General features: G+C 30.6%; 1 protein-coding gene across 1 annotated transcript; it reads left to right on the top strand.

The window, feature by feature from the left end:
- Nucleotides 1-926: 926 nt before the first annotated feature.
- On the top strand, nt 927-13,575 carry LOC113392482 (probable maleylacetoacetate isomerase 1). The gene is made up of 5 exons (XM_026628941.2): nt 927-1,106; nt 1,392-1,578; nt 9,904-10,022; nt 11,085-11,302; nt 13,436-13,575. Exons 1-5 carry the CDS (start codon nt 1,092-1,094, stop codon nt 13,548-13,550), a joined length of 654 nt encoding a protein of 217 aa, XP_026484726.1. The 5' UTR covers nt 927-1,091; the 3' UTR covers nt 13,551-13,575.
- Nucleotides 13,576-13,684: the final 109 nt, after the last annotated feature.

The following is a 13,684-nucleotide window of genomic DNA, read 5'->3' on the forward strand; positions in this document are numbered from 1 at the left end:
TAATTGATACAAAAATAGTTCAAAATCTCTGTGAGCAAATGTATTTATCGCAATAACGATTCTTACATCGTTTGAATTATTTTTACTCTTACTAAATATATATTTTACAATTTTAAGTAGGCATCATTACGAAGCTGAATAGTACAATAATGAGACCAATATTTATATTATAAATATTGTTTTACAATAAATAGTATTATGTTAATTATTTTAATTATTTTATATTCGATTTTTATATAATAAATGAAACAACAATACGTTTTAGAATAGTCTTAAGGGAATTTGGTAACCTATATAAAATATGTATAACTATTTAATGCTAATAAAAAAATATGTACGTAGTTATATATATTATTGCAAAAACAAAAATATAAAACATTTTAAATATTATACCAGTTTTGTTCAGCTCATATAATTATAAAATTGCATGAATTATTCAATAACCTCTCATGGCTGTACCTACCATATAAGCATCGATCGAAATAGGTTAGTAGAATTGTTTAAACTAATACGTATACAAAAAATATATTTAGCGTAGTCTACGTATTCTTTTAATATTGTATTCTCATTAAAACCTAGTGAAGCAGTGCTGTGCTCCTATAAATCTAATAATAACAATATAGATGCATAATATGTAACAATTTTAACTGTAATCTAGTGCGTGTAAATAAACAATCATGTATATCAGTCAATCCTTATTTTATTTTACTTAAATAACATCATATTTACCTTCGCTATACATCAAAGTTATACACTATATATATGCTTTAAAGTTTCTACAGTATATTATAATAACCAATATATTTTAAAAAACACAGAATATTTTAATCGAGTTTTCGAAAACCAGTAACACCATTCATCACCGAACAGCGCCATCTATTAAAAAATTTTTAAAATTAAACCATGAAGTAGATAATATTCGTAGTTCGTACGTACCTAGGACAGCTGACAGGTCAAAGTGATATCAGTTGTTTATTTATGTTTTCTGATATGACGTTTAAATGACTACTTGATTAAAGTGTTTTATGATTAAAGCCATCGAAGAAGGATCTATGTAAATTTACTATTTAACAATCTACTAATCATTGAAGATGGCGAGAATGGCAGTAAGTTACAAATCTTTATACAAATATAACCTATTTTATCTTATGGAATTACAATTTTAAAACATATAACTTCATTATCAAATAATACTTGTAATATGTTGATTTTAGAGTAATTTTGTAATAAATATTTAAAGAAAAACAACATAAGCTATCTTTTCTAACCTCAATTTTAAAATTGAGTTCTTGAAATTGAACATAATTATGTAGTTATAAAAAATAATCCTCAATACATATGATTTGAAAAGTTTGAAAATATGTTACCAAGTTAATTGTTTCCCTCTTTAGACTGAGACTCGTGCAATCTTGTATGGATTTTGGTTATCATCATGTTCTTGGCGCGTCCGTGCTGCCTTACATCTTAAGGATATTTCTTATGTAGAGCGGTCAGTGGACATCGTCAACAAACGTTCACAGCTGACAGATGAGTACCGTGTCATTAACCCCTCGCAGAAGGTTCCCGCGTTAATTATTGGTAAGAATTAGTATACCTTAAGTCTATTCCAATCACAGGAGGTATAAAGATAATTAAACAATTTTGACATTGCAACGACACGATATCATTGGTCGAGATCTTGAATAATCTGTGGCGTAGCGTTTTGAATTACGGCTGACTTGTTATTTTATCTTTGGAAGTTAAGTTGAAATAGATATAAGTAATTCAATGGAATTGTGTTGTATTATAAGTACAGACATGTTAATTATAAACCGTATCTAGTGCATACCTAATGTTATCGTAATATAATAAAGCCATTAGCTAATCGCAAGGAATATGTAAATCTAAGGTTTGTTTATATTTATTCCTTCTGGTATCTCGATTGTCTATTTCAATCGAGGTGTACATAAAAGGTTTTCAACAATTTATCAAGTTTTTTTTTGAAGAATATTTTTCATTCTTAGAAATTTTAGTGAAACTTTCAAATTGGAATTTAACGCTGGATTTATCTATATCTATACTACATATAATAAAATTGGAGTGTCTGTTAATATTACAATTAAAATGACCGCATTTTACTAAATGCATCGGTATGTATACACGGTACATATACCGAAATAACATATTTTTACAATTTTTGTCTGTCTGGAAGTTTGTTCCGGCTAGTCTTTGTCTAGAACGGCTGGACCGATTTTGATGAGACTTTCACTGGATGAGCTGATGTAATAGGGAGTAACTTAGGCTACCTTAGGCTTATGTTAGAATACTTAATATCAAATAAAACAGAAAAAAAATTATGAACGTTTACATGTCGAATTGTCTTTTTTACCACAATATATCTCAAACTATCCTTTTTGAATCCAAGTTTTTTTTTATATTTATATTTCTACCTTAACAAAGAAATAACATTATATTCATATTGATATTTTTATTTATGATATAAAACCTTTACACAGCATGATAGAGGCCCAAATGTAATTCCCAAAGGCGAGAAAAATAACTTCCCTCAACCAAAATATCGTTTCACGATAAACGTGATTAAACATGGGGTACGTTCGAAATGAAATTCTGATGTCTCTTTGTATAATTTTCATATAATATTTCTTATATATTGAAGAAACTGGTACGAATCGCATATCTAACTGATAAAAGTATTTATAATATTCTTTAATATCCGTCCAATTTTTATCGGCATATGATCGAAAAGTACAACCATCGAGTCGTGTTTAATAGTGAAACCAAACTGCTGGAGACCAAATATATTCATGAAAGAAAACATCATACTCATTGCTTTAAATCTTGATTATGAAAAAATAAACAATTATGTTTAATATAATGTTTTTAAAAATATTTAAGCGAAGCATAAACATAAATTTTAATTTAAATGCGACTCCTTAAACATTAAAAATGTCGTATTAATATTATTTAATGAATGAACTAGTTTCGATATAATTATGGACTAAAGGTTTTGAGGCTATGTAATAAAATGACACACCACAAAGATACATTTGACAAGAAACCTCAGTTAACCGCTCACTGATTCACTCTGCGTGATAAATTTCGTTCAAGTAATTAAATCGACAAACTGTAATAAATAATCTTTATCAAAATAAATTACATTAATTTTAATTGCGATGCAAATAAAAATACCATGGTATATAATCCGATTAAATATAAATAGATTTATCCGTATGATTATTTATAGATCAGTATTGACAGAGTTATTGTAAGTCAAAGTAAAAAATCTTTATTAGATATAGAAGTGTTTACACTTGCTTATTGATAGTCAAAAATCTACCACCGGTTCGGAATTTAACACCTCGGACCTGAGAAGAACCGGCGCAAGAAACTCAGCAGGATATTTTTTTTTCCATTTTGCATGTACAATAATAATTATATTTTAGTTATTTGAAACAGCCTGGGGGCGATCATTTCATTCCCAAGGTGTGCAGTCAACTAAAAAGTCATTTGTGTTGTAATATCCTTTAGCACACAAACACTCTTTAACGATTCTTTTGAATTTTATAATTGAATAATTTTGAACGTTTTCTGGGATCCTGTTGTAAAAACGTATACATTGCCCCAAAAAAGAGTTACTAACCCTGTGTAATCGGGTACTTGGAGTAACAAGTTATTCTTGTTCCTAGTCTTAATAGAATGTACGTCGCAATTTCTGGGAAAATCATTTATGTTTTTGCGTACATACATAACATTATCAAAAACAAATTGAGAAGCGACAGTTATTATTTTAATTTCTTTAATTTTACCTTTTTTTTAACGAATATTTTGGGCCCAGGTTATAAATTGCACGAATAGCCCTCTTCTGCAGTACAAAAATGGTATTAATATCAGCTGCATTACCCCAGAGTAGGATGCCATACGACATTATACTTTGGAAATAACTGAAATTCACAGGGCGAGCCGTATCCACATCAGTCAAAAGTCTAATTTTTTTTACCGCATAGGCTGCAGGGCTGAGTCTATTCGCCAATTTATTTATATGGGGCCCCATTGGAACTTAGAGTATATTGTCATACCAAGGAACTTTGTTGATACTAAAACATCTAATGCTTCCCCGTTTAAAAGTACACTCGTTTTGACACATCTTACATTGGGAGCAGTGAATTTAATACATTTTGTCTTTTTACTATTTAACATTAAATTATTAACACTAAACCAATTTACTATTTCAGAGAGAGCATTGTTCACATCGTCATATATTGAAAGACGTCTTTTTATTTTAAAAATTAAAGAAGTATCTTAGTAAGATATTTGAATAAACGTATGAGATAACAAAAACATGAAGTATTCGGTTAAGTAATTAAAGTCAATTCAAACATTCAGAGCACAGGGGACTGAGCCATGGGGCATGCCCCAGATTAATTTTAAACATATTTCCTACATTCATACACTCAGGTATTAGTATATTATCTCACCGCTCGCAAAACATAATTAGTAATTCATTATTCGTAATTATATTCCTTAGTTAATTGATTAAATTGCTTATACTCGTAAATGAAGAACATAATTATTACACAAATGCCACCGACTTAAGACATTTTTAGTATATACTATACAATTTTAATTAAAAACCCCTGCCGAAGATAAATTTGTTGCTTGTCAGTAGGATTTACAAAAGTAACAGAGGTGCACCTGGCGCCCTATCAATAAAACAGCAATCTCTTTCCGGCAACCTTTGGGCAGATTATAAAATATAAAATATGTTTATTATATTATAAAAATATCTACATTATCACAAATACCAACAAGATAGTGTATTGAAAGTCTGATTTTGCCTGATATGTAAACATAATGAACTTATTGAGTGAAAGTTCCTGTGTAAGTATAATCATTGGTACGAAATTCCACTTGACAGCTAATTTGGGAGACTCATGCGGGTTTGAATCGTACCACAAAATTGAGACAGAATGAATTGGCCTACTCTTGATATACATGGTTATTATCACTGTTGTATGTAAAGGTCATATTTTTTATGTGAATGCAATGATCGTCGTGCCCTACAATAAGTTTACATAAACTCAGATCTGACTTTGACTTGGATATAATATGTCTAATTCAACTATTCATTGGTGTTTAGCTGTATCAAATTAATTAATAAAACTACATACTTGCTAACCAACTAGAACAATCGCGGGTATAATAAGGGAAGTATCAATTTTTTTTTTTTAAATATATATGAACAATAATTGAGTTTATGAAAAAAATATCTCGAGTAATACCGCGTCTTTTTTCATGTGTTCGTTCACATAATGAATGATCTTGTAATATCAAAATTTAAAAAAGCTAATTTTGTTTAGATTTTGTCAAAAAATATACCTACATTATTTGAATAAAGTAAATTGATTTTGATAGTATCAATTATAATCATGTTTTACCCGCACCACTCAGATGTCCGAAAATCCACAACAGCGCGATTTTTAGGGCATTTTCTGCCTCGCTCTATGGAACCAGCTTTCGCCGGCGATTTTCCGTACCGACATGACTTGGGAACCTTCAAGTAAAAAAGAGCGTACACATTTCTTAAAAGCCGGCAACGCACTTGCAAGCTCCCTGGTTATGCAAATGTCCATGGGCGATGGTAGTCACCATCACAGTTCCATCAGGTGAACCTCTTGCTCGTTTGCCACCAGTACCATAAAAAATAAAACATCTTTTAGAAATACTTATGTTCTATATTTAAAAAATATAGAGTGCCTAATTTAGTAAGTACGTGAGTCAGAAATAAAACGTCAACATCGTTACATATTGCACGTTGTAATCAAATTAGATCTCTAAAACTAATCGCGGGTTTACATCTGTCACTTAAAATAAGATATTTTATGCACTTACATAAATACTTATTTACCGTATTACTCACCATTCATCTAGGCTTAAAACTATTACAACAAGATATAATTAGTTTAAAAACAACCAAAGCAAACTTACAACATTAAACAGAAGCGTATTATAATAGTTCAATTTTCTAATATTCTGCGATATAAAATATTTACGACAATGCAAGCTGTGTTCGTTGCTAAACGTTTTGTATGAAATTCAAATGTTCACCTGCAAAGCGATATTGCGAGAATTTGTGTAATGCATAAATAAATTGTTATTGATATTTTTGTTGTTGTTGTTTATTGTTTGTAGAATGAAATGATGGTTGGAACAATCCATCATTCAAAATACTCAATATGATTTTAAATCTAAAATGATTGTTCTAAACTATACAATACAGGCTCTCAGTCATATATAATATATACAGTAATCTGGCGAATGAACCTACACTCGGTGATGGTCCAAGACCTAAGATTATGGGCGAGGCGCCTCCAACGCACGTCGTGGGTTGTTCGCAAGCCGTCCTAGGTAAGCCGTGATGAGCGATGATGAAAGTGGAAACAAAAGATACAAATCCAGACAGAGTTTTCGTGTACATAATTTGTGTTGATAATTTATTTTGTGGTCTCGTAATCGGTCGAATGAAAAATTATACTAAATATGTCGGTGGAAATTCTTCACAGTGGATCAAAGTGGTGGGGCTTCATTTATAGGAGGGGAGTCTTACGCTCATCTGTAGGACAGTGTACAAATTTTTTAGAAATAAGTTGTAAATACGTGATAATGAATCACTAGCGGTTACGCTTGAATTAACTCAGTCCATTCGTCTTTGTGTGTATTAGGCGATCACATAAGCCCCTATTACCAGTCCTTTATTGACAATATAGTAAATCCCTATTCAATAGAAATAATTACCTCTTTAGTTATGAAATGCGATTATCACATCACGGTGAATTATTGATGCATCTGACGATCAAATTACAAGACAATACGTCATAATTGGGGTTATTAGCGTGAGGGTATAGTTCAATGAGCGCTGATCTCATAGAGCCATTAAGGTTCTAGTGCTACTGCACTCCGTATGTAATAATCGAAACGAGGATTTTAAGTGTGTATTTATCTTCCCCACCATTTATTATAGTAAGACATAATAAGATATATCTATATATGTCGATTTAATGTTTAAAAAAAAAGAATGAATAACCAATTAAAAATAAAAACTTTTTAAAACCAAAAAAGCATAACCAAATTACGATATTAATTTTATTATACCAGGCTGTATTATCAGGACGAAAAGTATAAAATGTAAAATTCAAATAAAAATAGTAGTTCGTAACTCGAAATGTACTCGTATTAACAGATCAAGTTAAATAAAATCTCGTAGAAAAGTAACATTCGTTTGTGCACATGAGTTAATGAACCGTCGATCTAATTAAAAATATCGGACACACGCCCGCTTCGCTTAGCTTAAAACATATACAATTTCTCAGTATTTTTAATAAACTGTTTATTTGTTTTTATATTAAAATCAATTAAATAATTGAATTGATTATTGTTATTAAAAGAATAGTGTTATTCTTAAAAAATAAGTATATTTACAAAAGATATCGGTCCGCACAAATATAGTCCAAGTCTCTGAGACTTAAATTTTAACCGAAGATTCGAGAGGAGTTGGTGAAGAATGGTAGAATCTCCAAATCTTCTTCTCAAAAAGAGAAAAGATATTGCCTAGAAATCTAACATTTAAACGCTGTTTCTGAATGGACTGTGTGTTACACGACATAATTTAATTTTATGCCTAATTGTATTTGTATACGTCTATCCCTCCTAGAGTAATTGACGAAATTACGAAATCCAAACACTACTATTATTATTATTATTATTATTATTTTTATTATTTTATAATACTAAAAATATGCTTAGTAATAAATCAAAGAATACAAAATAATTTGAATAATCAAAGAGTCTATGAGGCAGATTCAAATAGCGCCAGCATTTAATTGGTTGGGTCAATAACTTCTCATTTCAGCGAATGTGACGCTCAATAAATCTAACGGAAATATCTTCATTGAATTGTGAACTATTTAAGTGACCCAAATAGTTACGTGTTGTATTCATTGATTTTTAACGTAATGTAAAAAAATACAGTTATACAAGTACCTTTTTAGCATTGTTTTATACAGATAGTAGCAAACCAATTCAATTTTCGCCGAGCCGAGACACCGAGCGATGTAAAAAGTCTCACGTTCGAATTGCTAATATTTTTCTGAAAAAAAATAGTATTCAGATTTTATTATTATTATTTGACTCTAAACAATCAGCATATGTAATCTAAAATATGTATATAGTGGTTTTTGATTCATTAATATAGAATTAAATAATAACTTGATTGCAGCACCATCTATTGGATCTTAGGTAAAGGAGACTTATTATGTGACTTGATCTCAATTGGTCACTTCACACAGCCATCATAAATATAAATATATAATATTTAATTCTTCTGTATGTATGTATGTTACTGAATTTCTCCTAAACTTATAACTTTTTTAATGTTTAGACTGCGTTTGGGTTCCAGGATTACTTTTTTAAAAACGAACGAAGTCAATACGGGCACATATATAAAAGTTGAACTAAATGGATCGTACACGCTGACAAGTAAATTTTTTTATTTGTCAAAGAAATTCTAAGAGTTGTTATATTCGTTTAAATTAAAGACAAGTGATGTAATTAAATAATGTAATCCAAGTTATATGAGAACCATGTATGTACTATAGTGATTAAACCCACTTTGCTATAATCCGTCTCCGTTGTGAATGTCCTTTTAAATTCACCCGTAGCAGTTTTAGAGCAAAATCTCGATAAAAAATTTGATATTGCATTCGAAGACGTTAAATTTATTTTATAATGATTACAGTATTATGTCAATTTGACATCGAATACCGTGTGGACAATGTAAGATGATTTTTAATCGCAATTTACTTTCAGCTTAATGATTAAATTATTACAAGCGGAACCGGCGAACAACACTGGTTCAATCGCGATCAAGCACCATTAAGTTTTCACGTCCTTAATTAGTGTCTATGTTCATATTTCATTTAATCAGTGAATTAAAGTTGGTTTTCTGGAAGAGATTGCTGTTTTAACAATAAAACTGCCTTTTGTGCCATCTCTTTTTAAGACTTCCCTGTTTTTATTTCTTTGTAAAATATCAAAATAAAACATCGTTTTATGTTTATACATCCAATAAATAACCGCCACATATATGTGGTACATATATGTACATATATGAACAACAAGTTTCCACATGTGGAACAGCAAATACCATTTTACAGCACTGGGGACTTCAAAAGACAAAAAATATCCATATGCTTACATAAAACATTAAAAGTTTCTTGACTGCTTTTCTCGTTTTAGCTACATCCCAAACCATTTTAATTTATGTTGTAAAATGTTGATTTTATTGTACATATATATTAATAAGTAAAACAATAAAAAATATTTTTAAACGACATCAAAATATTTTTTTATTCGAAAGAGTTATTATTCCGAATTATTCCCATTAAAATTTCGTGAATGTTTGTCGTTGAGTTTATTAATATACTATAATAATGTTAAATTCTATTGAAGTAGTTTTCCTTTTTTTATAAAAAAAAACTTATCTTAATAATTATTATGTAGATCAAGCATTTTAATAAAAGAATCATATTCTGTTATAATAAAGAACCTGCTAAAGGTTTACAATCCTACCAGAAGTTATCACAATCGAAAACGCTTCACGAATAGCTTTTCAACTATCACAAATCGATGCGTGACCCGTTCTGCAGCTTTGCGGTCACTCATATTCTGTGGTTTCGTTACTTTAAATAATATACAATTTATGTATCGTTTATGTGGCTCAATATATATGGAACAAATTATTTATTAAAATGATCATAAACATGTACAAATAAATATGCAATGTAATTTATCGTTACCAGAACTTTGCTTATGTATTCATTGTTTATTATTGACCTTACTTTCGTTTAGATGGCGCAACAATAATAGAATCGATGGCTATACTTCAATATCTAGAAGACACCCGTCCTAAGCCCAGTCTTATGCCAAGAACACCAATATTAAGAGCTCGTATGAGAGAAATTTGTGAGGTAAGTGTAACTCGATTAAACGTCAGTAGCAGTATTAAAATCAGTATAAAAATCGATTCTGACTCTTCAAAGCATCTAACCTATTACATAGTAAGTGTTTGCTTTCTAACTTATTTAAAAAAAAACAGGTCTGTTTTATTTTTGTTAATAAAGTCAAAATCGCTCGCGATGTGTTTCTGCCTTGATGGCTATGGATCGAAAATTGCGTGCCAATTTATATTATTTCGGGGAAAAATACGTGGGACGTATTGTAATAAATTTTATAATTTTATATATTAGCACAGTACCTACAAGCCGATACATCGTGATCGCTTGACTAAATACTTATTGCATTTAAAAATCTGTTTACATATTATTTGTGAAATGTGAAATCTTTTATTAAATTATGAAAAATACGTTTCCCGTGTGAAGTCGAAATGATATCTAGTTACTCAGGTTAAAACGGTAATAATAGAACCTTCGGAACAAATGATTTATTCTTCTATTAAAACTGTTTACTTAGAATATCAAACAGTTTCCTTTTATTTATTCCAATCAAGTTGAATTTAAAATCTTTTCTCTTGTATTTTTATGGTATAATTGAATTCAAACCAGTTTATCATAAATGCGTGGGTACGAAAAACAAAATTTTATTGGTGGTCTTTTGTGCAAGCTACCCAATACGGCCCACTCAACAGTTATTCCTCCTCTCCTCCTCCAGCGGTACTTCGTTGCTTTGTTTCGATTTAAAAGGTAAGTGAGACAGTGTTTATTATTACAGACATATGCGATCGTGTTTTCCCCACTAATCCTCCGTTATCGCCCTTTGAGAATGAGGGAATAAAGAGTACACTTGTGGAGCGTTCACACTTGCTCACGTGCACTGTAATGACCCCTGCGCAATTCCCTAGTCTTTAAAACTGGCCGTATGTAACGAAACTCGGCCAAATATAATATTATCACTATACAAAATATAATTTGTCTTTTTTTAAAAATGTCGTTTATCTAAAAAGTAATATTTGGAGTCTCACCTTAAGTTTTATGACACTATTCCATTAAATTCAAACATCTATTTTTTTTCAGACTGTCGTCTCTGGCATTCAGCCACTACAGAATGTTGGTTTGTTAAGCCATTTCGATTCTACAGATCAATACAAAAACTTCACTAAGTATTGGACAGAACGCGGTCTCTATAGTCTTGAGGATCTGCTGCAAAAATCATCAGGTCAATTCTGTATTGAGAACCAGTTAAGCATGGCTGATCTGTGTCTGGTACCTCAACTGTACAATGCCGTTACAAGGTAAAATCGCCTTATGTAATCGAGATTTGTGTATTTGGGGGTTTGTCTCACACTTAATTTCATCTTAGTTTCATTTATTTGAAAATGTTATACAAATACAACTACTCTTAATTACCTACCAAAGAACTTATATATACATACATATGTACGTACAACCCAGGAAGACGTACATAAGGCGGCCATATTACTAAAACAGTGATTTCTTCCAAGCAACCTTAGACAGAGGAAAGAAAAAAAAAGTAATTTTTATTATTAATACAATGTATAAGAAACTACGTAAATTATTTCTATGTTACATTTTGCCACGTTATTATATTTTGTTCTTGAGAGAATCTAACTATTACTTATTTTATTAATAACATTTGTATAGTGGCTACACAGAGTTTGTCATCTATTTTTTTCTGTGAATTTCCTACTGACAGAAGGAAATATGTAGATATCAATTCAAATACTGAGCCCGCAGCTTTGCTTGATTGTCAGGTGTAAGGCATAAGAAGTCCATGCCCTTCATTGCGGTTCAAGCTTGGTTTATAACAAAATTCATCAAATTCAGTTTAAATGTTTAGCTGTGAAAGAGCAACAGACAAACAGACTTTCGTTTACTTTCGCATTTATAATAGTAGTATAGTTTATTATAGATAGATCTAAAAATTATAAATGTGCTTTCTGCAACTTGTATCAATTTTATGTTACATATACAATATTAAGACACATTTTTTTAAATGTATCTTCTAACCACATTATAAATCGTAACGATGCGTGAAATACGTACCGAAAGCTATTAATGTAGTCGCTTCACGCATTCTGTTTTATTTGAATTACCGATTCGTCTTAGTGTAGTTCGTTAAACGAAACATTATATTAATACGCAAGATTAATCCTTAAAAACACATGGCACGTTCAAAAATAACTCAATTAAAATATCGATCGTCATATACTCCCTAGATAATTTATGGACTTGTGATACAAATGAAATCAAATTATCCTTTTGTTCCTTTGGGAAATTTAAAGGACAAGCATCTGTACTTGTTATTGAGTTAAGAACTAGTGCTGTGTCTTTGTAAACATTTGACATATTAAGAGAGGGGCCAGTCTCGTCATGTATCAAACTAGACTGATTCAGAGAGACCTACTTTTCAATTAACCGCCGTCATATCTTTATTAAATGATTTATTGTTTTGCTTTCTTCATATTATAATTTATAGAGATAATAAGCAATTACATTTTTTTGTAAAACTTACGTCTTGCAACTAATGGCATTTTTAAGTTTCTCAAATATTTTGAATCAATAACAAATACAAGTTTAAATATTCGCATCTAATTCATGATATTATCGTCCCGCTCTTTATTATATTTTTTAGACCATATAGATGTACTGAGAGAGCCGAGATGGCTTAACAGATGATTACGGGTTCAAACCCGGGCAAGCACCACTGAATTTTCATGTGCCTTATTCGTGTTTATAATTTATCTACTGCTCGGTGGTGAAGGAAAACATCGTAATGAAACCTGCATGTGTCTAATTTCAACGAAATTCTGCCACATGTGTATCCACCAACCCGCATTGGAGCAGCGTGGTGAAATATGCTCCAAGCTTTCTCCTCAAAGAGAGGGGAGGCCTTAGGTGGGAAATTTACAGGCTGTTAATGTTAAAAAATAAAAAAATAGATGAAGTGACGCTTAATCATAACTAGCAGGTCCCTGCGGTTTCACCGGCGTTAAGCATTTTCACTGCAGGTCGTAGCGGGGTGTCTAAAGCAAAATGTTTTCGCTTAATGGGATTTTAATATCCTCCTATATATTTGTTTATATGTTTTATAACAAATAAACAAATATATTTCTTAGATATTTCACATATTGTTATTGTTTAGAAATAGCAAATCGTAAATGCAAAAACTTCGATATTATTGACTTCAGCCTTCACATTAGAGTGAGAAGTAGTTAACGAATAACAATACATTTTGTCTATCTGAAATTAAGATATCTATGAGTATTTTAAAATTAACACTGTAATTTTCTGCTAACTCTAATGACATTGGCACAGACATCAATTTAACAGACACCATTGTTGCTCGATGTTATAATAGTTGATGAATTAAATCGACGCGACTTAACTTATAAATGTTATTACAGACACAAGTTGAGCTTGGACAAGTTCCCGACAATTTCGAAAGTTTACGAGACACTATTAGAAGAAAAAACTTTTAGTGAGACGCACCCGGAGAACATCAAACAGAAAGATATGTAACGAAATAAACTCTTACGAAATCGAACAGTTTTATTTCACTTTGTTGCCTTATTCATCGTTCATAAAATTAAATAAATTAAGAATGAAGTCCCTATATTTTTTTAGTAAGTGTAATATTCTTATATTGGTAACAA

The sequence above is a fragment of the Vanessa tameamea genome, chromosome 5, assembly GCF_037043105.1.
Source record: "Vanessa tameamea isolate UH-Manoa-2023 chromosome 5, ilVanTame1 primary haplotype, whole genome shotgun sequence".
Lineage (NCBI taxonomy): Eukaryota > Metazoa > Arthropoda > Insecta > Lepidoptera > Nymphalidae > Vanessa > Vanessa tameamea.